Below are 27,659 nucleotides of genomic sequence, written 5' to 3' on the forward strand. Positions count from 1 at the left end.
GTTCCATCCATGCCGTTGCAAATGGTAAGAGTTCCTTCTTTTTTACAGCAGCGTAGTATTCCATCGTGTAGATGTACCACAGTTTTCTAATTCATTCATCTACTGATGGGCACTTAGGCTGTTTCCAGATCTTAGCTATGGTGAATTGTGCTGCTATGAACATCTGGGTGCATATATCCTTTCTGATTGGTGTTTCTGGTTTCTTGGGATATATTCCTAAAAGTGAGATCACAGGGTCAAATGGGAGTTCCATTTTTAGTGTTTTGAGGAAACTCCATACTGTCTTCCATAGTGGTTGCACCAGTCTGCATTCCCACCAGCAATGCACGAGTGTTCCTTTTTCTCCACATCCTCTCCAGCACTTGTCATTTGTTGATTTGTTGATGATAGCCATTCTGACAGGTGTGAGATGGTACCTCATTGTTGTTTTGATTTGCATCTCTCAGATGATTAGTGACTTTGAGCATGTTTTCATATGTCTCTTGGCTTTCTGAATGTCCTCTTTTGAAAGGTGCCTATTTTAGATCCTTTGCCCATTTTTTGATTGGATTGTTTATCTTCCTTTTGTTAAATTGTATGAGTTCCCTATAAATTTTGGAGATTAGGCCCTTATCAGATAAATACATTGGAAGGAATACACAGGCGATTGGGGGAAGCTGAAGATTGAATCAGTGAATTAGAAGACAGAATTGAAAATACCACTCAATCAGAGAACCAAAAAGAAAAAACAATTAAAAAAACATGAGGATAGCTTAAGGGAGCTGTGGGACAACATGAAACATAGTAATATTAGAAGAGCAGGTCTGCCAGAAGAGGCAGAAAGGGAGAAAGGAATAGAGAAGGATTTTGAAGAAATAATGGCAGAAAACTTTCCTAACCCAGTAATGGAAAAAGTTACACAAGTTCAGGAGGCACAGAGAACCCCAAACAAGAAGAACACAAATAGAACCATGCCCAGACACATCATAATTAAACTGCAAGAAATTAAAGATAAAGAGAGAATCTAAAAGGCAGAAAGAGAAAAGAAATCTGTTACCTACAAAGGAATTCCCATAAGGCTGACACCTGATTTCTCATCAGAATCTCTACAGGTCAGAAGGGAATGGCATGAAGTACTCAAGGTGATGGAAAGCAGGGATCTGAGACCAAAATTACTATATCCAGCAAGGCTATCATTCAAAATAGACAGTCAAAGAGCTTCCCAGACAAAAAGAACTTAAAGGAGTTCATCACCACCAAGCCAGGATTACAAGAAATGCTAAAGGTATTGCTGTAAGGGATTGCTGTGAAGAAGAAGCAGAGAGAGAACCTAGCCATACAGAATTAAAATGGTTATAAATAAGTTCTTCTCAATAATAACCCTAAATGTAAATGGATTAAATGCTCCAATCAAAAGGGGTAGGGTAACTGAATGGATACAAAAACATGACCCAAGTACATGCTGTCTATAAGAGACCCACCTCAAAACAAAGAAACACAGGATGAAAGTGAAGGGATGGAAAAAAATTTTCCATGCAAGTGGAAAAGAAAAAAGCTGGAGTAGCAATACTCATATCTGACAAAATAGACTTTAAAATGAAGGCCATCACAAGAGACAACAAAGGTCACTACATAATCCTAAAGGGATTGATCCAACAAGAGGATATAACCCTGGTAAACATATATGCACCCAATATAGGTGCACCTAACTATATAAAAAAACTTCTAGAGGACTTTACCAAAGAGACTGACAACAATACAGTCATAGTAGGGGACGTTAACCCCCCTCTGACATCACTGGACAGAACTCCCAGACAAAAATTTAACAAGGAAACAGACTCTAAAGGACACAATGGATCAGATGAATCTAATAGACATTTATAGAACATTTCACCCCAACGCAGCAGAATATACATTCTTCTCAAGTGCACATGGATCATTCATAAAAATAGACCACATGTTAGGGCACAAAACAAGTCTCTACAAGTTCAGGAAGACTGAAATCATATCAACCACTTTCTCAAATCACAGTGGAATGAAATTAGAAATCAACTACAGTAAAAAACCCAAAACATTCAAACACATGGAGGCTATATGGCATATTATTAAACAATGAATGGGTTACCAATGAGACCAAGAAGAAATAAAAAACTTCCTGGAAACATGAAAATGAACATACAACAACCCAAAATCTATGGGACACAGCAAAAGTAGTCCAGAGAGGGAAGTTCATAGCACTACAGGCATACCTCAAAAAACAAGAAAAATCAGCAATAAACTATCTAACCCTACAATTTAACTAGAAAGAGAACAACAAGAAAAGCTCAGAGTAAGTAGAAGGAAGGAAATAATAAAGATTAGAGCAGAAATAAATACCATAGGGACTAAAAAAAACAATACAAAAAAAATCAATGAAACCAAGAGTTGGTTCTTTGAAAGGATAAACAAAATTGATAAACCATTAGCCAGACTCATCAAGAAACAAAGAGGACCCAAATAAATAAAATCAGAAACGAAAGTGGAGAAGTAACCACAAACACTTCAGAAATACAAAGCATTGTAAGAATATACTATGAATAACTATTATGCTAACAAGCTCGGCAATGTGGATGACATAGAGAAATAGAATCTCCCAAAACTGAATCAGAAAGAATCATAAAACCTGAATAGGCTGATAACAATCAATAAATAGAAGCAGTAATAAAACAATTCCCGCCAAAACCGGTTTGGCTCAGTGGATAGAGCGTCGGCCTGCGGACTGAAGGGTTCTAGGTTTGATTCCGGTCAAGGGCATGTACCTGGGTTGCGGACACATCCCCAGTAGGAGATGTGCAGGAGGCAGCTGATCGATGTTTCTCTCTCATCGATGTTTCTAACTATCTCTCTCCCTTCCTCTCTGTAAAAAATCAATAAAATATAAAAAATAAAAAATAAAACAAACAAACAAAAAAACAATTCCCACCAAACAAAAGCCCAGGTCTGGACGGCTTCACAGGGGAGATTTTCCAAACATTCAAAGAAGAACTAACACCTATACTCCTCAAACTATTTCAGAAAATCCAAGAGGAATGAACACTTCCAGACTCTTTTTATGAGGCCAGCATTGTCCTAATTCTAAAATCAGATAAAGACACTACAAAGAAAGAATTATAGGCCAATATCCCTGATGAACATAGATACTAAAATTCTCAACAAAAATATTAGCAAACCACATTCAGCAATATATTAAAAAGATCATACACCATGATCAAGTGGGATTTATTCCATGGATACAAGGCTGGTACAATATTCACAAATCAATAAATGTGATACATCACATAAACAAATTGAAAGAAAAAAATCACATGATATTATTAATAGATGCAGAAAAAGCATTTGACAAAATCCAACACCTGTTTTTGGTAAAAACTCTTAGCAAAGTTGGAATAGAGGGAGCATATCTCAACATGATAAAGGCCATATATGACAAACCTACAGCCAACATCATATTCAACGGGCAAAAACAAAAACCATTGCCCTTAAGAACAGGAACAAGACAGGGATGCCCACTTTCACCACTCCTGTTCGACATAGTACTGGAAGTGCTAGCCATAGCAATTATACAAGAAGAAGAAATAAAAGGCATCCAAATTGGAAAAGAAGTACAACTATCCTTATTCACGTGACATGATATTGTACATAGAAAACCCCAAAGACTCCATCAAAAAACTACTAGACTTAATAAATGAATTCGGCAAGGTAGCAGAATACAAAATTAACACCTAGAAATCTATGGCTTTTTTATACACCAATAACAAACACAGAAACTAAAAAAACAACCCCATTTACTATTGCAACAAAAAAATTAAGATACCTAGGAATAAACTTAACTAAGGAGGTAAAAGACCTATACTCGGAAAACTACAGGACATTGAAAAAAAGAGATAGAGGAAGACATAAACAAATGGAAGAATATACCGTGTTCATGGATTGGTAGAATCAACATCATTAAAATGTCCATACTGCCCAAAGCAATCTATAGGTTCAATGCAATCCCCATTAAAATACCAATGACATATTTCACAGACCTAGAACAAACTCTCCAAAAATTCATCTGGAAAAAAAATAGACCCCAAATAGCCGTAGCAATCCTGAGAAAGAAGAACAAAGTTGAAGGGATCACAATACCAGATATCAAGCTATATTACAAAGCCACTGTTCTCAAAACTGCCTGGTACTGGCACAAGAACAGAATATAGATAAATGGAACAGAAGAGAGAACCCAAGCCATTATACTCAATTAATATTTGACAAAGGAGGCAAGAGCATACGATAGAGTCAAGACAGTCCCTTCAATAAATGGTGTTGGGAAAATTGGACAGATACATGCAAAAAAATGAAACTAGACCACCAACTTACACCACACACAAAAACAAACTCAAAATGGATAAAGGACTTAAATGTAAGATGGGAAATCATAAAAATCTTAGAAGAATCCATAGGCAGCAAAATATCAGACATATGTTGTAGCAATATCTTTACAGATACAGTTCCTAGGACAATGGAAACTAAGGAGAAAATAAACAAATGGGACTACATTAAAATAAAAAGCTTCTGCACAGCAAAAGAAACCATCAACAAAACAATAAGAAAGCCCACTGCATGGGAGAACATCTTTGCCAATGTTATCTCTGATAAGGTCTAATCTCCAAAATTTACAGGGAACTCATACATCTTAACAAAAGGAAGATAAACAATTCAATCAAAATATGGGCAAAGAACCTAAATAGACACTTTTTAAAAGAGGACATAAAGAAGGCCAAGAGATATATGAAAACATGCTCAAAGTCACTAATCATCCAAGAGATGCAAATCAAAACGACAATGAGGTACCACCTCACACCTGTTAGAATGGCTATCATCAACAAAGCAACAAACGTCAAGTGCTGGCCAGGATGTGAAGAAAAAGGAACTGGAGAGCATCATGCTAAGTGAAATAAGCCAGTCAGAGAAAGATAAATATCACATGATCTCACTCATTTGTGGAATATAATGAACAACATAAACTGATGAACAAAAATAGAGCCAGTAGAGAAAATAAATATTTTAGAATCTAATAGAAGTAATCCTGTTATTTGCAGATTTTTAATATTTCCTACAACTTTTTGATCTCATACAATGTTGGTACAGTTTTGATAATATTTTTTTATTTTTTTTTATTCTTTTAAAAAAATATTATAATAATTATTACAAATGGTATTACATATGTGTCCTTCCCCCCCCCCCCCGCCCTTGACAATCGCCTGCCCTCCCTTACCCCCCAGTGTCTTATGTCCATTAGTTATGCTTATATGCATGCATACAAGTCCTTTGGTTGATCTCTTACTCCCCTCCCTTCTGCCCCCCAACCCTCTCTGGCCTTCCCACTGCAGTTTGACAATCAGTTTGAGGCAGCTCTGCCTCTGTATCTATTATTGTTCAAAAGTTTGTAATGGTCTTTATTATCCATGAATGAGTGAGATCATGTGGTATTTTTCCTTCATTGACTGGCTTATTTCACTTAGCATAATGCTCTCCAGTTCCATCCATGCCGTTGCAAATGGTAAGAGTTCCTTCTTTTTTACAGCAGCATAGTATTCCATCGTGTAGATGTACCACAGTTTTCTAATTCATTCATCTACTGATGGGCACTTAGGCTGTTTCCAGATCTTAGCTATGGTGAATTGTGCTGCTATGAACATCTGGGTGCATATATCCTTTCTGATTGGTGTTTCTGATTTCTTGGGATATATTCCTAGAAGTGGGATCACAGGGTCAAATGGGAGTTCCATTTTTAGTTTTTTGAGAAAACTCCATACTGTCTTCCATAGTGGTTGCACCAGTCTGCATTCCCACCAGCAGTGCACAAGTGTTCCTTTTTCTCCACATCCTCTCCAGCACTTGTCATTTGTTGATTTGTTGTTGATAGCCATTCTGACAGGTGTGAGATGGTACCTCATTGTTGTTTTGATTTGCATCTCTCAGATGATTAGTGACTTTGAGCATGTTTTCATATGTCTCTTGGCTTTCTGGATGTCCTCTCAATGCCAGATATCAAGCTGTATTACAAAGCCACTGTTTCTCAAAACTGCCTGGTACTGGCACAAGAACAGACATATAGATCAGTGGAATAGAATAGAGAGTCCAGAAATTAGCCCGAACCAATATGCTCAATTAATATTTGACAAAGGAGGCAAGAACATACAATGGAGCCAAGATAGTCTCTTCAAGAAATTGTGTTGGGAAAATTGGACAGATATATGCAAGAAAATGAAACTAGACCACCAACTTACACCATACACAAGAATAAACTCAAAATGGATAAAGGACTTAAATGTACGACAGGAAACCATAAAAATTCTAGAAGAATCCAAAGGCAACAAAATCTCAGACATATGCCAAAGCAATTTCTTCACTGATAAAGCTCCTAGGGCAGTTGAAACTAAAGAAAAAATGAACAAATGGGACTACATCAAAATAAAAAGCTTCTGCACAGCAAAAGAAACCATCAACAAAACAACAAGAAAACCCACTGCGTGGGAAAACATATTTGCCAAAGTCATATCTGATAAGGGCCTAATCTCCAAAATTTATAGGGAACTCATACAACTTAACAAAAAGAAGATAAACAATCCAATCAAAAAATGGGCAAAGGATCTAAATAGACACCTTTCAAAAGAGGACATCCAGAAAGCCAAGAGACATATGATAATATTATTATACCTAAAATCCTTTTTTTCTTGAAATACTAATGTTTATTGCATGTAATATTACTATATTTAAGATCACTTTTTTCTTGAATAATTTCATGTAACATTATATTTAAGATAATTTTTCTTGAAATGTTAACGTTTATTGCATGTAACATTTTTATATTTAAAATCGTTTTTCTTGAAAAAAAATAAATTTTCACTTCTAAAAAAAGTAAGTACAGATTTTAATCAGTAATATACTCCTGCAATAAGGAGAAGAATGAACTGAACTCAACTTCAGTTTGCACAGAGTTGACTGGTGTTTTAAAGGGAGAGTGAGGGAGTACGGTGTTGGGCAAACACGGGCTCCGTAGAGTCACGGAAGTGAAAAATCACAACAAAGGGGATGGGGACTAGTCCAAGTGAAGTCCATCTGGGTTTGCTAACTAGCACTCATCCAAGTAAGGCTCCTGTCTCCCCAGAGGCTGGGAGACAGGGCCCCCCTATCTTCAGGTGTTGGGTGGAACAACCAGTTAAGTTCTTGTGGCAGTCTTGAGTTTTCTTAGGCAGGTACTTTAAGGGGGGGCTGGGATTATTCTAGGGATGTGACCTTGAGCTGTTTCTAAACACTTGGGTTGCGGGTGAATTTCCCGCCAAAATATAAGATGGCGCGTTAAAATGCCTATATCTTTTGAAGTATGGGTTCGATTGAAATGAAATATTTGGTAATACGCAGTTACAATCGGCCCGAGTTTACATGTTTCCCGCACTCCACCGCAAATCTATATGAACCGAGTTTAAGACGGCTCCCGCGGAGTACGCGCAATTCACGCGAGCCGACTTAACTCGTTTCCCGCAACCCAAGTGTAAAGATGTCTTAAAATAAAGATATCTTCAGATGTCTGAAGTTTTTTTCTCCTCCATTGGTTTATGAATTCTTTATACATTCTGGGTACAGATCTTCTGTTATTTGTGTTACAGATATTTTCTTTATTCTGTGGCTTGCCCTTTTACCTTCTGAATATTGTATTTTTTATGAAAAGAGATAGAAATTCTTAATTTGAAGGATTAAATTTGTCAATATTTTCTTTTATGGTTAATGCTTCCTTATGTTTTTTTTTAAATAGACATTGTTTTTTAGGTTTTATGTTCAGTTTTAGCACAGCAAAATTGAAAAGAAAGTACAGAGAGTTTCTATATATTCCCTGCCCCCAGATAGCCTCCCCAGCAGCTATCAACATCCAGTACCATCACGGTATATATAACTGATGAAGCTACTTTGACCCGTCATTATCACCGAAAGTCCATAGTTTACATTAGGGTTCACTCTAAGTGTTGTACATTCTGTGGGGTTGGACAAATATATAATGAAATGTATCCATCATTATAGCATTATACAGAATAGTTTCACTGCTCTTACAATCCTCTCTTCCCACTAACCCCTGGAAACCACTGATCATTTTACTGTCTCCACAGTTTTGACTTTTCAGGAATGTCATATAGTCAGAATCATACAGTATGTAGCCTTTTCAGAGTGGCTTCTTTCACTAATATGAGCATTTAACTTTCCTCTGTCTTTTCATGGCTTTGTAGCAGTTTCCTTTTTAGCACTGCATAATATTCCATTGTCTGGATCTACCATAGTTTATTCACTACTTAAGCACATCTTGATTGCATTTAAGTTTTGGCAATTCTGAATAAAGCTGCTATAAACATCTGTGCGTAGGCTTTTGTGTGGGGAAATACAGAGGTAAAATAAAAGGAATATGATTGCTGATAAGAATGTGTTTAGTTTTGTTAGAAACTGCCAAACTGCCAAAATGGTCGTTCCAATTTGCCATCCCATCAGCAATGAGTGAGAGTGCCCGTTGTTCCACATCCTCACCAGCCTTTGGTGTTGTCCATGTTTTGGATTTTTGACATTCTAATAACTGTGAAGTGATATTTCAGTGTTGTATTAATTGTCCATTCCCTTCTGACATATGATGTTTAACATCTTTTCATTTGCTTATTTGCCATCTGTGTAGCTTCTTTGGTAAGGTGTCTGTTCATATATTTTAACCATTTTTAAATTGGGTTGTTTGTTTTCTTATTGTTGAACATTAGGAACTCTATATTTTGGATAACAGTCATATGTAGCATTTATGCATTAGGCTTAATTTCTGTTCCATGTTTCCCCAACTTTGAGGAGTATCAATAATGTACCTTTTGTCCTTGCAGGAGCATTAGAACCTTAGCTCTTAGGTTTTAGGGCAGTGATGGTGAACCTATGACACATGTGTCAGAGGTGACACGCGAACTCATGTTTTTGGTTGATTTTTCTTTGTTAAATGGCATTTAAATATATAAAATAAATATCAAAAATATAAGTCTTTGTTTTACTATAGTTGCAAATATCAAAAAATTTCTATATGTGACACGGCACCAGAGTTAAGTTAGGGTTTTTCAAAATGCTGACATGCCGAGCTCAAAAGGTTCGCCATCACTGTTCTAGGGTCTAAAATCCCATGGGGGCACTTAGAATGCGCTCACCCTTGCTTTGATTTCTCCCCTCCTCATTCTTTTGGGCCTCAGAGAAAACTGCCCCTGAATCAAGATACAAGGTCTCACTACCCCTTAAAGGGATGTGTGGTTGTAATGGGGCAGGTGAGTCTTGGTATGGGCAGCTCAGAATAGTGGAACAACACCTGGAGTTTTAAGCTGACAGTAGCTATCACTTACCAGTCAAACAAATATATGATGATGATGATGTGAATTTTCTAAGTAGTTTGGTCATGTGCTCTTTTGCAAATACAGTTATTAGTTAAATACTCTTCTTTTTCAGATGTGCGTTCCAAACAGGAGTACGATGAAAGCCATGTGATTACAGCCCGTCGAGTGAAGAAGGTATCCTGGTAGAGTCAGAATCTGGGGCAGGCTGGCTGTCTTACAGAGGATGGGAAGAGTGGGAAGTTTTATCCTAGATCCAGGAGGTGGCATGTACTGTTGGACACTTTGGGCAGCAGAGGCAGGACCACCCTTGTGCATCCAACATGAGGGTCTCCCACACTCTCACACACTCCCTAGAGTGTCCCTCTTACCACCATGGTCAAAAGCTTCATCAAACAAATATTGATTTAATTCCTTTATGTGCCAGGCACTGTTCTAGACCCTGGCGATAGAACAAAATACAAGATGCCCTTAATTCATTGTCCCTGCCCTCTTAGAGCTTTTGTTCTACTTAGGGAACAGACCAGAAGAGAGTCTGTTCCATATACATTTATCCAATATGGTTTATTCCACTTGGAACTCAAAGATTGAAACAGCTTCCTCCCATTTCCATCAGATCCCTCCCCATCTTCCTTTCTCCATTCCAACTATTTAAAAAGACAAAGCCCTTCTTCAGCAGTCACCATGCCCGACTCAGGGAGTGAGGCCCTTTTCTCTACCTCCGCGGAGTATCTTCTTTCTCAAGACATTGTCAAGCCTGGCAGCCTTCACTCAGGATCCACCTCTTATCTCTGCAGTCCTAACCACATTCTCTGCCCTTGACTTCCAGGCTCTTTCTTACCTCCCTGGTTCCTTCTCTGTCTCTTTGCGGACTGAAGGGTCCCGGGTTCGATTCCGGTCAAGGGCATGTACCTTGGTTGCGGGCACATTCCCAGTAGGGGGTGTGCAGGAGGCAGCTGATCGATGTTTCTCTCTCATTGATGTTTCTAACTCTCTATCCCTCTCCCTTTCTCTCTGCAAAAAATCAATAAAATACATTTTTTAAAAAAGATCTTACCCAAGCTTCCAGCTTCAAGTATGCACATAGTTGAGCTGTCCTGTCAGTTTTACTTCTAAAAGTGTGTCCCACTGCCACTTTGGTAATTCTAACTCTAGCTCTTTTTTTTTTTTTTTAAATATATTTTATTGATTTTTCATAGAGAGGAAGGGAGAGAGATAGATAGTTAGAAACATCGATGGGAGAGAAACATCGACCAGCTGCCTCCTGCACACCCCCCACTGGGGATGTGCCCGCAAGCCAGGTACATGCCCTTGACCGGAATCGAACCTGGGACCCTTCAGTCCGCAGGCCGACGCTCTATCCACTGAGCCAAACCGGTTTCGGCCTAACTCTAGCTCTTTCCCAGACATAACTCGACAAGGAGCATGGGCCCTGGCTCATGTATTTTTCCAGGATAAGCTTGCTGCCTAATATGCTTTCCCAAACACAATCCATCTTTATCTTTTTTTTTTGGTGTGTTTTTCTATTTGTTTTTTTGCTCTTGGATTTTCAATTCCCTGGCTCCATTCCTCTAGCTCTAAATCCCCTGCATTTCCTTCTTTGCTTTTTGTAGCCTATTCAGAGCCCCTTCAAGATGTATGGCCTTCGGTTTTCAACTCAACTCTCAAGTTTGCATGTCCCTTTGATTCTGTAGCACCCCCAACTCTGGAAAAGAGCCATTCTATCTCAGCCCTTCAGAACCCCTTAGGCAGACTGACACCTCTTGCCTCCCTTCACCATTGTTTATGCCAGTAGATTGCGCCTTTAGGGAACTCCCAGCCTCTGTAGGACACAGAGCCTCTCTACCTGATGCACCTCCCTCTCCAGCCTTATCTCCAGCATGCTTCTCTCACCTAACACCTCAATAGCATTGCCCTGCTGCATTTCCTTGGTTCTAAGATGCCCAGCCCCCCATATTTTCACATTTCTAAAATTGGAATGTATCCTACAATTGATCTGCCTGAAAAACACATCTGTTATTTTCTGCCTGGCACTCCCCCTCACCCCGCCCTTTTTTGAGGGGGAACTTCTCTCCCTGCTCAAACCAGGGGGGTCTAGTGGTGCTCAGCACAATAGTATCCAAACCCTGGCCACAAATCAGCCAAGGATAAAAACTGAACAGCTTAGAATTGAAATTAAAGAAGGCAGATCTTTCTATTTTGGTAATGAAGTTTGGAGGATGGGAGTCTGAGCATCGCTATCCCTAGTGGCCATGACTTGGGCCTCAGGAAAAGTTGTCTGAGAAGGTGAAGTCAGTGTGCAGGGGAAGCTGAGGAGTGGAGCCTGAGAGGGAGGTCTGGGCTTTAGAGCCCTGGTTCAGGTTTTACTCGGGACCAGTTGCTCCCTGCCCTACCTGAAGTATTGTTATATGCCAATAAATCCCCCTTTTTATGTACACTCCTGATTGCAACTGTTGTTAAATTGGTGATGCATCTTACAACCAGTGGTCTCTTAAGATCTAGGAAATAAAGTCCATGCGGATCTCTGAACATACTGCTCTCTCTGAGTCCAGAGTGGGAGTATGCTTTGTTCATTATTGCATCCTGGATGCTCTGTCTGGTTCCCGACATCAGGTCGGTACTCAGTAGCTTTTTGTTGACTAAAGGGAATGACTGGAAGCTGTTCCTTCTGCCTCAAACACCCCTCCAGTCCTTGTCCATCTGGCAAATTTCCACTTGCCTTTGCAGCTTCATCTCAAATGCCTCCTGCCCTGTGCGCCTTTCTGAGTCCTCCAGACCAACTTAGGCAATTTCTCTTAAAAAATTTTTTTTTATCGAACCATGAACCAAGAGATCACTAGTTCAATTCCAGGTCAAAGCACATGCCTGGGTTCTGGGGTCAATCCCCAGTAGGGGGCATGCAGAAGGTAGCTGATCAATGTTTCTCTCTCATCAATGTTTCTGTCTCTCTCCCTCTTCCTTCTTCTCTCTCTAAAAAATCAATAAAAATGTATTTTAAAAAATCTCTGTATTCCAGAACCTACAGTGTAAGTGCAAAGTAGGTCCTGAATGAATGTTTATTGAATAACTGGATGAATGTCCAGCCACACCTCTCCCTGCTCTCCCATTTGCTCCACTTTTCCCTTTGCTCATGCTTTTTCCACACCCAGAACCCCCCTTTCCTCATTATCACCTGAATGAATCCTGCTCATAATCTGAGCACCAATGGTCTGCTAATTCCTGTAGACAAATATGATTTCTCCCCTTCAAGTTCCAGAGAACTTCCCTGTACCTGTATGGGTTTTATCTCTCTGCCTTGTAGAGTAGATGTGTACTAGTCCTAGCCCACATGCAGGTCCTCTGTCAGGGCCTCTATGTCAACCAGACTAGTCCTAAGGGACAGAGTAAGACTCAGGTTCCCCTGAGTTAGTGGGGACTTTCAGGAAGCATTGAGAACAAATGAGGACTAACCTCCGGGCCGGTGCCCTGCCAGGTCTCTGGGGCTCTGGAATACCCTTTGGGATCCTAGGAAAGTCTGGTTCTGTGAGAGCTCATTCCCATGTGGGCAGAAGGCACCCGTTGTTCCTGCCCTTGTGTCCACGATGATGGTGACTCAGCCACTTCCTAACTACTTTTCATGACCTCATGGACCTGTTTGCCCATTCCTTCCTTTAACCATATTTATGGCCTAACGTGCCAGGCATTGTTCTAGAAATTCAGGATACATCAGTGTTCCTGCTCTCACAAAGCTTATATTTGAGCTTATGGTTGGCCTCATTTTGTCTGCTTGCTTATGATTTCTGCTTATTCAGATGTTCTTATGAGGGATTTTGGCTTTGGCCCCTATCAACAACCCCTTGCCCCCCAGAGATAGGATATGTTAGTTCAGTTGGTGAGTCAGTAGGCAGGCTGTTCTTTAGCCAGGCACTTATTTCTGGTCCAGTCAACTGTGGTCAGCTTTTCCTAGCAGGGGATGAAGGTGTGGAAGATCATTGGAATTTAGTAGACTCTCCAGTCAGCTCTCAGTGCTCTGTACCCATGTGCAGTCAGGCAAACAGGCACAGTCCTACCTCCAGCTCCTCCTGGTGCTGGTGTGCATCTGAACCCACCTGCCAACAGGCTTCTCTTGTGGTTTCTTTAGAAGGCAGATGAATATCTTATCCCGGAGTCTGTGGATCTAGAGTGTGTGAAGTACTGTGTGGTGTATGATAACAATTCCAGCTGCCTGGACCTAATCAGAGATGACAGTGACAACTCTGGCAGTGAAAACGGTAGGTTTTACACTAGCCATAGAATAAGTTAACAGTTATTCAACACTCCGACACATGCCAGGAACCATGTCAGGTGCTCTCCCTGGATCAACTCCTGAAGTCTGCAGTACATCCCTATGAGGATGGCAATATGAAGAACTGGGAAGAGCTCTGAACCTGCCACCGTTTCAGAGATGCTGGCTGAAGACATGAGGCTCCTGGGTCAGAGACAAAGGACTTTATTACTCAGAACAATTAAAAATAACCAGAATGTCTTCATTTTCCTGCACTCGTGCCCAAGTCTCAGTTCTCACAGGGTGACATGAAGACAGCCAAGTATACTTATTCATGTAGTGCATTGTATTTTAGAAGAACTCTGAGCTTAGGGGGCCTGAATCTCTTATAATGGGCAGAAGCCTACCCATCCTTGGCTCCAGAGGAAAAAACAGTCTATCTTCTAAAGCTGTTGGTTATATAAATATCCTTGAAAAGCCACTGCCTTGTTTAAAGGACGTGTCAAGATGTGAGAGACCATGGAGAATTGTCTCCTAAAAGGTAACATCCCCATTTTATAGATGGGGAAATTAGGGCCCAGAAAGGCAAAGTAACTTGCCCAAGATCTCACACCTAGAGAATGATCTATTGCCATATAACAAACTACCACCAAACTCAGTAGCTGGATATAACAAACAGTAATTATCTCATAGTTTCTGTGGGTCCAGAATTCAGGAGCAGCTTAGCTGGCAGGTTCTGGTACAGTCTATCCTGAGGTTGTAGTCAAGGTGTCAGCCAAGGTTGCTGTCATTGGGTCTGACTAGGCCAGGATGATCTCCATCTGAGATTACTCTCTCACATGGCTATAGCCAGGAGGCCTCAGTTTCATTCCGGCTGTTGGTAGGAGACTTTAGTTCCTCACCACATACACCTCTCCATAGGACTGCTTGCATGGCCTCGTGACATGGCAGCTGGTACCTCCCACCCCCCAGAGTGAGTGATCAGAAAGAGAGAAAGAAAGGGAAAGCCACGTGTCTTTTATAACCTAGTCTTGGGGCTTATACACAGTTGCTTCCACCACATTCTATTCATTAGAGGGAAGTCACTGAGTATAGTCTACCCTCAAGGGGAGGGGAATTAGACTCAACCTTTTAAAGGGAGGCATTTGAAAGAATTTGTGGACTTTTTAAAAAAAAACCACACCTTGTAAGTGGTGGGGCCAGGATTCAAACCTAGGCAGTTTGGCTCTATCCAGTCTTCTAAGGCCTGAATAGTGATGTTAGAAAACAATGCAAAGTCACTCAAGCCCTGAGCTGGAGCATTAAAACGTGATTGGTTCTAATGTGCTTTACTGATGTTCCACAGCAATCTCCATTGACATGGGGCTCTGCTGTTTGTGGCTCAGTCACTACGTGTAGGTGGGTCTCCATGAGCTGGGGCATTCACACAAATGGTCACTGGGTGGCACTAGGTTTCCACCTTTAATAAAGTCAGTCTTCCCAGGAGGTCCTTAGCCAGGAAATTATCTTCCCCAAGTTCTCAGAGTCTGCAGTACATTCCTATGAAGGTGGGTCTGGTCTGCCAATCCTGAGATTGTAGGCTGGACCCTGAAACCCTAGGGAACAGTGCTCAATAAAAATAACCCTCTCCACATTGTATAACTGACCTCACTGTGCTATGCAGCCCCTGTTCTCACTGAGTAGGTAACTACAGTCACAAAATAACAACAAAACAATAAAAACTAAAACCACACATGCACGCACCTTGCCCACTCAAGGCAACTTTTCTCCTTTAAAGTGGCATCTTTCAGGTAAATTCAGTCTTTGGGGTAGAAGACCATATCAAGGTTTCTCTCACCACCCCTTTCTCCTTTCCACTGTTAAGCACCCACCTCCCTGACCCTCAAGAAATTCTGGGAAAGATTTCCTTGAGGGGGAACCTTCATCACATCCTCGAAGCAGGTGTTGGTCTCTATGTAGACCTTTTCTGCTGACCTCTGGAAGAGGTGCAGCCAGCCTATGGGGCCTTTGGCCATGGGCTGTGCCCAAATTGTCCACGTAAGTCATGAGCGGTTCCCTTTGCCTTGTCAGTGCATGGCGCTGGATCCTGGGGGACTCAGCCTTGTGCCTTCCTATCCAGGCTTTTCCTGACATTCCACACGTGCTCATCCCTGGGCCTGCTGCAGCTTCCAGTGTTAGGTTAACCACTCCACAGCTCTGCTGTGGGAGTCTCAGAATCCTAGTGGGAAATGGGGCACAGCTGGTTTTAGCTCTCTACCCACCTCAGCTGGGTGTCTTCTTAGGAATCCAGGAAATATCTTCCCTTGTCTTAGTCTCTACGATGCTCTCTCTAAGCTCTTTTTAGCATGCAAAGGGCAGCCCCCTTCTTGTATGAGCAACATTTCCCTTATGTTAAATCATCCTTGCAAACATGGATTAGAGACACCCACAATGTGCTCATGATATGTGTGGGTGGAGCTCCCTGGACCAGGACATTTACACCAACTGTGAACAAAAGCTTTGGGAATTTTTGGATTCCTTTCCTCCTTCCTCAGAACAGTCTGACTTTCAAGACAATTGTTTGGCTAGGGACCTCAAATAATTTAACTTAAAGGTCAGGCTGAATGATGACTCCCTTGTACCAGGTGGTTGCCCTCCTCCCCTTGAAGCAGTGGGTGACCCAGTTCAAGGTGTCAGAAACCTCATGTCAATGGAGAACTCAAGATTAATGGGAATAGAAATGAACAAATAAAAAAAACCATTTTTTTTTTTGTTGTTGTTGTTGTTAATCCTTACTGGAGGATATTTTTTCCATTGATTTTTTTTAAGAGAATGGAGGGAGTGGTAGAGACAGAGAGAAAGAAACATTAATGTGAGAGAGATACATCAATTGGTTGCCTTGGGCACATGCCCCGACCTACCAGGCTGGAGACCAAGCCTGCAACTGAGGTATGTGACCTTGGCCTGAATCAAACCTGCAACTCTTCAGTCCACAGGCTGATGCTCCAACCACTGACCTAAACCAGCTAGAGCGAAATGAACAACTTTAATGTTTCAAAAACACTAACTCCATTACATCCTTGCTGGATAACCTGGGCCCTGGCTTTCCTTCTGAGTCTCTATCTCCTGGAAATTGGCCTTCCTCCATCTCTGACCCCATCATCCCTGTATGTGAATACTCCAGCTGGTTGTGTGACATTGGCAGGGGAGCAGCTGTCTAGTTTAAAGGCAGTAGTGGCCTGGAACTCTCTCCCTAAATCAGCTGGACCCCCTGACCTACCCCATTAGTCTCTGACTCAAGAGGGAGATGGGGCTGTGAGACCCTGGGAGATCCAGGGCTCTCTGGCATCCAAGTCAGGCTCTCAGGGGTGGGCTTTGGCTCCTGTTTTGCCAGCTACAGGTTTCCTCCTGGCCTTGCTATTGTCTGCAGGCTCTTTCCCCAAATACAGTTTCTCCAGATGGGTCTCAAGTGGCTTTCGTCCTCAGCAGCCCCTGCTGGAATTGGCCTTCTTTCCCTGGACAAAAGTTCATTATAGCTGTCAGAGTCCATGCCCATCCCTTTCTCCTTTAGCTAACTTTCCAGAGTCTGCTGCACAGTATTTCTCTTTAGTGGTCAGATCCTGGCCTTGGAATATTTTGGCTTAGTCTTTTTTTTTTTTTTTTTTAATATATTTTATTCATTTCTTACAGAGAGAGTAAGGGAGAGGGATAGAGAGCTAGAAACATCGATGAGAGGGAAACATCGATCAGCTGCCTCCTGCACACTCCCCACTGGGGATGTGCCCACAACCAAGGTACATGCCCTTGACCGGAATCGAACCCAGGACCCTTCAGTCCCCAGGCCGACGCTGTATCCACTGAGCCAAACCAGCTAGGGCATTGGCTTAGTCTTAATTATACAACTTCCTACCACATATATCTAATTTGCATATAGTCTAATAGTGAATCTATAGATCAATGAAAGCATTTTAAATTAAATTGATGTCAAAACCACAATGAGGCCCTGGCTGGTTTGGCTCAGTGGATAGAGTATAGGCCCGGGGACTGAAAGATACCGGGTTTGTTTCCAGGCAAGGCACATGCCCAGGTTGTGGGCTCAGTCCCCAGTGTGGGGCTTGCAGGAGGCAGCCGATCAATAATTCTCTCTCATCATTGATGTTTCTATCTCTCTCTCCCTCTCCTTTCCTCTCTGAAATAAATAAAAATATATTAAATGAGATAACACTTCACACCCACTAGGTTGGCTATAATAAAAAAGACAATTGTTGACGAGGATGTAGAAAAATTTCAACACTCATACACTGCTGGTTGGAATGTAAAATGGTGCAGTCGCTGTGGAAAGTTTGGCACTTTCCTCAAAAGTTAGATGTAGGGTTATTACATGGTTCAGCAATTTCACTCCTAGGAATGTACCCAAGAGAAATAAAAACATGTGCACACAAAAACTTGCTCATGAATGTTCATAGCAGCATTATTTCTAATTGCCAAAAAGTGGAAACAACCTAAACATCCACCAATATTTATGAATGGATTATGAATATTATATTGTGTGGTAGAGCCACACAATATAATATTATTCAACTGTAAAAGGAATGAAGTGCTGACATGTGCTACAACATAGATGAACTTTGAAAACATTATGCTAAGTGAAATAAGTCAGACATAATGTATGATTCCATTTATATGAAATGTCCAGAATAGGTAAAACCATAGAGAAGTTAGGTTAGCAGTTGCCTAGAGCTGAGTCTTTGGAGGGAAATGAGGAGTGAACCCCTCTCACTGGTACAGGGTTTCTTGGGTGATGAAAATATTCTAAAATTGTAGTGATGATTATACAACTCTGTGACTAAACTAAAAACCATTGAATTGTACACTAGCTGTACCCTGTACAATAGGTGACTTGTATGGTACACATAATGTGGCATACAATATATGATACTATATATATTTACAGAAAAAGATTAACTTTCTTGATGGTAAGTTGATTTTACATTTTAATTATAACACCCATATCTATATTTGCTTCAGCCTCCTAGATAATTGCTTTTCAGAATAAAGTGGCCATTCGTTGAAGCTTTAGACAAATGGGGAACACAGGACACATTCATTTCTTTGGTCTCCACTCTTAGAACTGTTGCCCAGAGGAGCTGCCATTGAATGTGGCAAAGCCTTAGCTCACCTCACCCGCCACCCCGTCCAGATCCTGAGAGGGGGCTATGAGTCTTTCTCAGCCAAGTACCACTTTTTCCGGACGCAGAAGATTATCTGGATGCCGCAGGTAAGGCAGGGTGCTGAACACAGGCAGGCTCAGATGGGAGCGTGGCCTTCCCTTGAAAACCATGGGTTGGGGAACAGGGTAGGAGAAAGAGGAGACAGACAACATGGAAAAGATGGAAGAAATATTGAAGGCTGGGCTTGGGAAGTGAACTTGGGGTAGCCAGGAGGTCCAGTCCAAGATTATGAATTTATAATTGTCACATTTGGGGAAAAGCCAACATGGAGTTTAAAAGATGAGGCCTATTCAGAAGGCAGGGGAATTCTGGATTGTGGGTTATAGTCGAAGTCAGAAAGGCCGGGATGATTCAAGCTGCCTCAACTTTCTTAACTTTTGGGTCCAGAGGATACAAAAAGGTGAGAAAGCAGTCCCTGCCTTTGAGAAGTTCTTATCTAGTAGGGGAGTCAAGGGGTGTGGCCAAGAGGCACACAAGGTGTATGGAGCCCAGAGGAGAGGCACTACCTTCTGGAGCCAAATCTAAAGGAGGAGGAGCTTGTGAGGAAGAGGGGTGAGGGCATATAAAGCAAGCATTGGATAGCCATGATTGGCAGGCAGGAATCCATCCCTAGGCGGCATTGTGCAGTACCTGGTTTATTGAGGAATCTGACTGCAGTGGAATGCAAATATCTAAGGGTTTCATTCTTTTCAGTAATTGCCTTTAGCTGTGCTCTCATTTTTGCCCTTAGTACCATCTTGTGGAGATTCCATACTTTCTGGCCACTTTCAATTATGAAAAATTTCAATTTAGTCATAAAATGATTTGAGAAATGTGCATATTAACTGGGCATTTGATAATAGTAAGGAATTATTATACAGGGTAGGACAAAAGTAGGTTTATAGTTTGTATGGAAAATAATAATTAATAAATACTAATACAAGAATAAACTCTTGTTTTGTATACTCACAACTGTAAACTTTTGCCCCACCCTGTGTTTCTTTCTTTTTTTAAAATATATTTTATTGATTTTTTACAGAGAGGAAGAGAGAGGGATAGAGAGTTAGAAACATCGATGAGGGAGAAACATCGATCAGCTGCCTCCTGCACACTCCCCGCGGGGGATGTGCCCGCAAGCAAGGTACATGCCCTTGACCGGAATCAAACCATGGACCCTTGAGTCCGCAGGCCGACGCTCTATCCGCTGAGCCAAACCTGTTAGGGCTACCCTGTGTTTCTTTACGATGTGATGACATTATTATGGTTATATTTTTTAAAATATGAGTTGGGCCCTAGCCAGTTTGGCTTAGTGGATAGAGCATCGGCTTGCGGACTGAAAGGTCCCAGGTTCGATTCCGGTCAAGTGCATATACCTTGGTTGCAGGCACATCCCCTGCAGGAGGTGTGCAGGAGGCAGGTAATCGATGTTTCTCTCTCATCGATGTTTCTAACTCTCTATCCCTCTCCCTTCCTCTCTGTAAAAAATCAATAAAAATATATTTTAAAAAATGTTTAAAATATGAGTTGGTATCTTTTAGAGAGACATACTGAAATATTTATGGGTAAAATAATATGATGTCTGAGATCTCCTTCAAAATTATCTGGGATTGGTTGGAAGTTAGTATAGATGAAACAAAATTGGCCATTAGTTGATAATGTTTGCAGAGGGGTGATAGATCTAGGGGCTTATTACACTGTTCTTTCTACTTTTGTGTATTTTTGAAATAATTTTTAAAAGGGAATAAGGAAAGTCAGTCTAGTACAAGCTAGGCTGGTTTAACATTCCAATCTCAAACCAAATCTCATCTCTTCTCATTCCCAGAATTGGGCAGCTTTGGGTTTGCTGGGGGCTGAGAGTGGGGAAGGGTGTGGGTTAGCTTCAAGGACATCTCCTCTCTTCCAACCTTCGGGGCCTGGCCCCTTTGGCTGCTGCCGGTGGAGGGGAGGTGCCTTTTTCTCACTCTGACTTCACCTGGTTCTGTGTGTTGCTGGTGGCCTTTGTTGCCAGTTTCCTTGGAGCTTTGTTGGGGAGGAGGGCTGTTAATTATTGAAGATTCCTCAGAGAGAGAGCCAGCTGAGATTTTAAGCCAGGAATACCCTTAATTCCCAACCTTTTCCTTCCTTTGGTAGCCCATGATCCCCCATCCATCCATACTCCTTCACCTGAATTCCCGAATGAGTCACAAGGGACTGTGATCACTGTAGCCTCTCCTTGCCTTGCTGACTTGGCAGTTCCAACCAGCCTGTGCAAAAGGTGAGGACACATGTCTGAGGTCATACCTGTTCCCATATCTAGCTCTCCAAGGGACTATCTTCTGTACTTTCATGGAGGTAACCACACTATGATTTTCAGCTCAACAGGTATATAGCCAATCTCCCCATCCTACAGACACTCCTTACTCCTAGAGGAGCACCGCCTACTGGCTTTGCAGTGTTCAGAGGCAGTATTTCTCTACAAACATGACACTGCTGATAACTCATTGCCCCTCCCCTTTTAAAGTTTTATTAAGCTATAATTGACATAGGAATAACTGCACATGTTTAAAATGTACAATGTGGTGAGTTTTGACATGTATGTACATCTGTGACTTGCCTTATATATATATAGACTAGAGGCCCGGTGCACAAAAATTTGTGCACTCGGGGGGGCGGGGGGAGGGGGGTCCCCCAGCCTGGCCTATGCCCTCTCGCAGTCTGGGACCCCTCGGGAGATAACGACCTGCTGGCTTAGGCCTGCTCCCGGGTGGCAGAGGGCAGGCCCAATCCCTAAGTGCAGCCCCTGGTCAGGCTCAGAGCAGGGCCGATTGGGGAGTTGGGGCGCCGCCCCTGTCACACTCAAGGCAGGGTCGATGGGGAGGTTTTGGCGCCACCCCCTGTCACGCACAGAGCAGGGCCGATCAGGGGGCTGGGGCGCTGCCCCCTGTCACTCACAGAGCAGGGCCCATCAGGGGGTTGGGGCGCTGCCCCCTGTCACTCAAAGAGCAGGGCCCATCAGGGGGGTTGGGGGTTTGTACTCTGTCACTCACAGAGCAGGGTCAATCAGGGGGTTGGGGAACGCCCCCCTGTCATGCACAGAGCAGGGCCGATCAGGGGGTTGGGGCGCTGCACCCTGTCACACTCAGGGCAGGGCCAATGGGGAGGTTATGGCTCTACCCTGTCACACACAGAGCAAGGCCCGTGGAGGGGGGTTGAGGCGCCACCCTCTATCACCCACAGAGCAGGGCCGATCAGGGGGTTGGGGCGCCACCACTGTCACACTCGGGGCAGGGCCGATGGAGAGGTTATGGCTCTACCCTGTCACACACAGAGCAGGGCCCATGGCGGGGCGGGGGGGGATTGGGGCGCCACATCCTGTCATACACAGAGCAGGGCCTATCAGGGGGTTGGTGTGCTACACCCTGTCAAACACAGAGCCGCAGGGCAATCAGGGGATTGGGGAGCTCCCCCCTATCAGGCACAGAGCAGGGCTGATCAGGGGGTTGGGGCGCCTTTCCCTGTCACAAACAGAGCAGGGCGGATAGGGAGGTTGTGGCCCCGCCCCCTGTCACACACACAGCCGCAGGGCAATCAGGGGGTTTGGGCGCTGCCCCCTGTCACGCTGATCCCGGTGCCGGGAGGCATATTACCCTTTTACTATATAGGATAGAGGCCTGGTGCATGGGTGGGGGCTGGCTGGTTTGCCCTGAAGGGTGTCCTGGATCAGGGTGGGGGTCCCCACTGGGGTGCCTGGCCAGTCTGGGAGAGGGGCTGAGGGCTGTTTTCCGGAAGCGAGTGACTGAAGCTTCCAACCACTCCTTGTTTTCTTTTCTTTTTTTTTTTTATTCTGGGCCAGCTTTAGCTCTGAGGCCTCGCTGCTGAAAACATGGATACAAAGTTTCGGTCCGCTGGCTTTCAGTCCGGCTGGTTTCTGGAGTTTTGTTTAGCTTCTTATTTGCAACATAGTATATAGTTGCTTAGAGTTGCAGCTGAGAGGCTGGCAAGTGAGGCGGGGAACGTTGGACTCTGCAGCAAGCAAGCCTCATGCTCGCTTCAGTGCCTGGCTGCCGGCCGCCACCTTGGCTGACAGTTAATTTGCATATACTCACTGATTAGCCAATGAAAAGGGTAGCGGTCGTACGCTAATTACCATGCTTCTCTTTTATTAGTGTAGATTGGGAAGAGGGGTGGGGTGGTGGCTGATGGTAGCTATCAGGGCCTGGTGCGGAGTTCTACCCTAATTGTTTGTGGTCTTCTCTAGAATGTAGATGCCTACTGCTTGTCTCTTCCTGCTCAGTTACTAATTCAGGAGCAAGAGTGAAAGCCCCCTCCCCCCCCCCGCCCCACTTCTTGCTATTGTTCTGCTACACTGTAAAGCAGGGGTGTCCTTGCTCCCAAGGAACTCCTTCTATGAATGGAGATGGAGAAACCAAATTTAGGCTCTGAGACTGCCCCTCTACCTTAGACAGAGTGACCTATAATTTCCTGTTTTACATGTGGCAACCCTTAAATAAGATTTCACCTTGAGTAAAGGAGTTCTGTGACTAAAAGGAGTTTGTAGGCCACGCTAGAGAGAGATGATGGTAAGCTACTGAATATTTTTACATTGAGGGGTGGCATGGTCAGACTGCACTTAGATCAACTCTGCAGTGCAGAGAGCAGATCAGTGGGGACAGAGTGGATTTGAAGAGACCTGCTAGGAGGTAGGGATGGAGAGGAGAGAATGGATTCAAGAAATACTTAGAAAGTGGCATTGTTTCATATGGAGTCGGAGGGACCCGGATGGCATGGCTCAGTGGTTGAGGGTGGACTTATGAACCAGGAGGTCACAGTTTTATTCCCGGGTTGCGGGCTCGATCCCCAGTGGGGGCCATGGAGGGGGCAGCCGATCTATGATTATCTCTCATCATTGATGTTTCTATCTCTCCCTCCCTTTCCCTTCCTCTCTGAAATCAATAAGTATATATTTTAAACAATATGGAGGGAGGCAATGGGAGAGGAGGAGGAGATTAGTATAATGCCTGGTTTAGGTGTGGATGACGGTGGATGTGGTGTGCTCATTGAGGTGGTGGACACAGGAGAAGGAGGCAGTGGGAGGAAAGCAGTGGGCTCAGTTTGGACATGTTAATTTGATACCTGTTTATTTTATTTTTTAAAATATACTTGATTTTTAGAGAATGAGGAAGGGAGAAGTAGAGAGAGGGAGAGACATGTATTGGCTGCCTCCTGCCCGTCCCCTACTGGGGATTGAGCCCACAACCTGGGTATGTGCCCTGACCGGGAATCAACCAGTAACCTCTCCATGCATGGGACGATGCTCAACCAAGTGAGCCACACCAGCCAGGGTAGATATCTGTTTGTTTTGCATTTGTTGATGTGGCTATCAAAATTAAGTCATTTAGAATTAACATGTGCTTGCTCTTTACAGCATAGCATGTTATTATCCATGTCACACCCTCTTCCCCTGCAGCCTGCACAGGCACAGGAAAGGAAGGAAACTGGTTTGAAAGCAGCAGAAAGAGAGTTGATAGATTTGTGATGGGTGTTTAGTGAGGTTTTCTAAATGGAACTAGGATTTCATTTGGCTCCAGCAAGCTGAACATTCTGAGTGGGTGGGTGAAGTCAGCCTGAGCCCTGGGGATGCTTTGGGTCAACATCTACAAATAGTGGGTCTCCCTGCAGGTAAAAAAGTCATGAATATCTTTTGCAAACTTGAGGATTTGCTCTGTTCTTTGATAGAGTTTTTTGAGGCTGACAGCTTGGGAAGGATGTGGGCTCACAGTGGGTTCACTGGGAGGGGAGATGTGCTGATTCCAGAAGGCTTTGACATGGACAGTGAAGTAGTCTTAGGTACTTAAGATGCTATTTTTGAGTTAGACTCAGAGCCAGAGGAGTTTTTAGAACTGGGTTTGACCTTTGAAGTTACATAGGTCAGCATTTTCCATGAATACTGATGGAAAAATTATGACTTAACAGATATTAGAAACGTCAGTTTATACAATGTTAGTGGAATTCTTTTTTCTTTTTTTTGAGGTTTTGCCTAGGTTTTATTTTACTAAATATCACAAGTACATTTTCAATTCATGCCAGCAATAACTATGTAACCACTGTTTTATTACAAACATCTAAGCTACAAAAGCTCAGTCCAAGGAACCATTAGGAAAATTTTCACCAGCCCTCTGTTCCCTGGAGGCACACTTTGAGAACAGGCACACTTTGAAAAGCATGTCTTAGACTGATATGCTTTTCTGGCTGTTTTCCAACTTGTTTATAAAATTAGTTTTATTATTTAATGATGATTTTTTTTCTAACCACGTGATTGGCAGTCTAATAATCTTTCCTTGTAACTATCATATTTTTAATCCCCCAAGCCTTATTCATGTGTAATCCATACTAATAAAAGGGTAATATGCAAATTGGTTGGGACACCTTCATGGAATGCCCAAACAGCAGGCTGCATGGGGCGACCAGGCTGGCAGGGGCGGGGGGGGGGGTGGGCAGTGAGGGGCGACCAGCCCAGTAGAGGGGGGCAGTGAGGGGCAACCAGGCCAGTGGTGGAGGCAGTGAGGGGCAACCAGGCCGGCACGGGGGGAAAGGGGCAGTCAGGGGCGACCAGGCCAGCAGGGGGGCAGTGAGGGGCAACCAGGCTGGCAGGGAGGGCAGTTAGGGGCAACCAGGCAGGTGGGGGAGAAGTTGGGGATGACCAGGCTGGCGGGGGGGCGGGGGGGCAGTTAGGGGCAACCAGGCTGGCAGGCAGAGGCCGTTAGGGATGATCAGGCAGGCAGGCAGGTGAGTGGTTAGGAGCCAGCAGTCCTGGATTGTGAGAGGGATGTCCAACTGTCAGTTTAGGCCCGATCCCAGGGATGTCTTAGACTGATATTCCCCAGGGATTGGGCCTAAACTGGCAGTTGGACATCCCCCGAGGGGTCCCGGATTGGAGAGGGTGCAGGCTGGGCTGAGGGGACCCCCTCCCACACACACAAATTTCATGCACCGGGCCTCTAGTAGATATATAACATTGTATAAGTTTAAGGTATACAACATGATGATTTATATATGTATATACTATGAAATTATTACCATGATAAGGTTAACACATCCATCACCTAGCAAAATCACCTTTTTTGTGTGTGCAGTGAAAACATTGAAAATGTACTCTCTTAGCAATTTTAAAGTATATAATGCAGTATATTAGGACTTCAGGACTTATTTGCCTTATACCTGGAAGTATGTACCCTTTCATCAATATCTCCCTATTCTACTCTGCCCCAGCCCCTGGCAACCACACCTCTACTCTCTGTTTCTATGAGTTTTGCAAATGTCCACATATAAGTGAGATGATTTGTCTTTTTCTATCAGACATTTCACTTAGCATAATGCTCTCAAGGCCCATCTATGTTATTGCAAATTAATAAGAATTCCTTCTTTTTTATGACTGGATAATATTCAATTGTATATATGTGCCACATTTTCCTTATCCACTTACCCACTGATGGACACTTTAGTTGTTTCCATGTTGTAAAATATGGCTATTATAAATAGGTAGAGGCCCGGTGCATGAATTCGTGCACCAGTGGTGTCCCTTGGCCTGGTCTGTGGGATCGGGCCGACACTGACTCTCTGACATCCCCCAGAGGGTCCCGGATTGCGAGAGGGTGCAGGCCAGGCTGAGGGACCCCACCGGTGCACAATCAGAGCTGGGGAGGGATGCGAAAGGTTGGCCAGCCAGGGACGGATCATGGGAGGGTTCCAGGGCATGTCTGGCCAGTCTCACTCAGTCCCAACTGGTCAGACCCCAGCAGCAAGCTAACCTACTGGTTGGAGCATCTGCCCCAAGGTGGTCAGTGCATACCACAGTGAGTGGTTGAGCAGCTTTAACATATCATTAGCATATTATGCTTTGATTGGTGGAATGGATGACCAGACACTTAGCATATTAGGTTTTTATTATATAGACTAGAGGCCCGGTGCACAAAAATTTGTGCACTCGGGGCGGAGAGGGGGTCCCTCAGCCCGGCCTGTGCCCTCTCGCAGTCTGGGACCCTTCAGGAGATAACGACCTGCTGGCTTAGGCCTGCTCCTGGGTGGCAGAGGGCAGGCCCAATCCCTAGGTGCAGCCCCTGGTCGGGCTCAGAGCAGGGCCGATTGGGGGGTTGGGGCACCGCCCCCTGTCACACTCAAGGCAGGGTCGATGGGGAGGTTGCGGCGCCACCCCCGTCACGCACAGAGCAGGGCCAATCAGGGGGTTGGGGTGCTGCACCCTGTCACACACAGAGCAGGGCCGATCAGGGGGTTGGGACGCCGCACCCTGTCACACACACAGCCACAGGGCGATCAGGGGGTTTGAGCACTGCCCCCTGTCACGCTGATCCGGTGCCAGGAGGCCTCGCGGCTCCGCTGATCCCGGTGCTGGGAGGCATATTACCCTTTTACTATATAGGGTAGAGGCCTGGGGGCCAGCTGGTTTGCCCTGAAGGGTGTCCTGGATAAGGGTGGGGGTCCCCACTGGAGTGCCTGGCCAGCCTGGATGAGGGGATGATGGCTGTTTGCAGCTGGTCACACACCCTTCACGGGGGGGGGGGGGGGTCCCCACTGGGGTGCCTGGCCAGTCTGGGTGAGGGGCTGAGGGCTGCTTTCAGGCTGGCGGTTGTTGACTGAAGCTCCCAACTGCTCCTTTATGTCTTTTTTTTTTTTTTTATTCTGGGCCAGCTTTAGCTCTGGCTCTAGCTCTAAGGCTTCTGCTGCTGAAAACAGGTATCTGGTTTGTTTGCGTTCTATAATCGAAACAATGTATAACTCCAGCTCTGAGATCCCGGCTGGCTGAAAGCTGGTTTCTGGGGTTTTGTTTAGCTT

At 43.8% G+C, this 27,659-nt stretch overlaps 1 protein-coding gene across 3 annotated transcripts in view; it reads left to right on the forward strand.

Annotated features, from left to right (window-relative positions):
* Window positions 1-27,659, forward strand: part of STYXL1 (serine/threonine/tyrosine interacting like 1) — a 66,003-nt gene that overhangs the window by 13,581 nt on the left and 24,763 nt on the right. For 2 of the 3 annotated variants that reach the window (XM_070411537.1, XM_070411538.1), the window contains exons 3-5: window positions 9,514-9,575; window positions 13,519-13,648; window positions 18,750-18,898. In XM_070411537.1, coding sequence (XP_070267638.1) covers window positions 9,514-9,575; window positions 13,519-13,648; window positions 18,750-18,898 — 341 coding nt within the window. The remainder of the gene's footprint in view (window positions 1-9,513; window positions 9,576-13,518; window positions 13,649-18,749; window positions 18,899-27,659) is intronic. The other variant, XM_070411540.1, reaches the window with a different exon arrangement.

This window comes from Myotis yumanensis, unplaced genomic scaffold, assembly GCF_028538775.1.
Source record: "Myotis yumanensis isolate MYYU_CA2020_CCGP unplaced genomic scaffold, mMyoYum1.0.hap1 SCAF_4, whole genome shotgun sequence".
NCBI lineage: Eukaryota > Metazoa > Chordata > Mammalia > Chiroptera > Vespertilionidae > Myotis > Myotis yumanensis.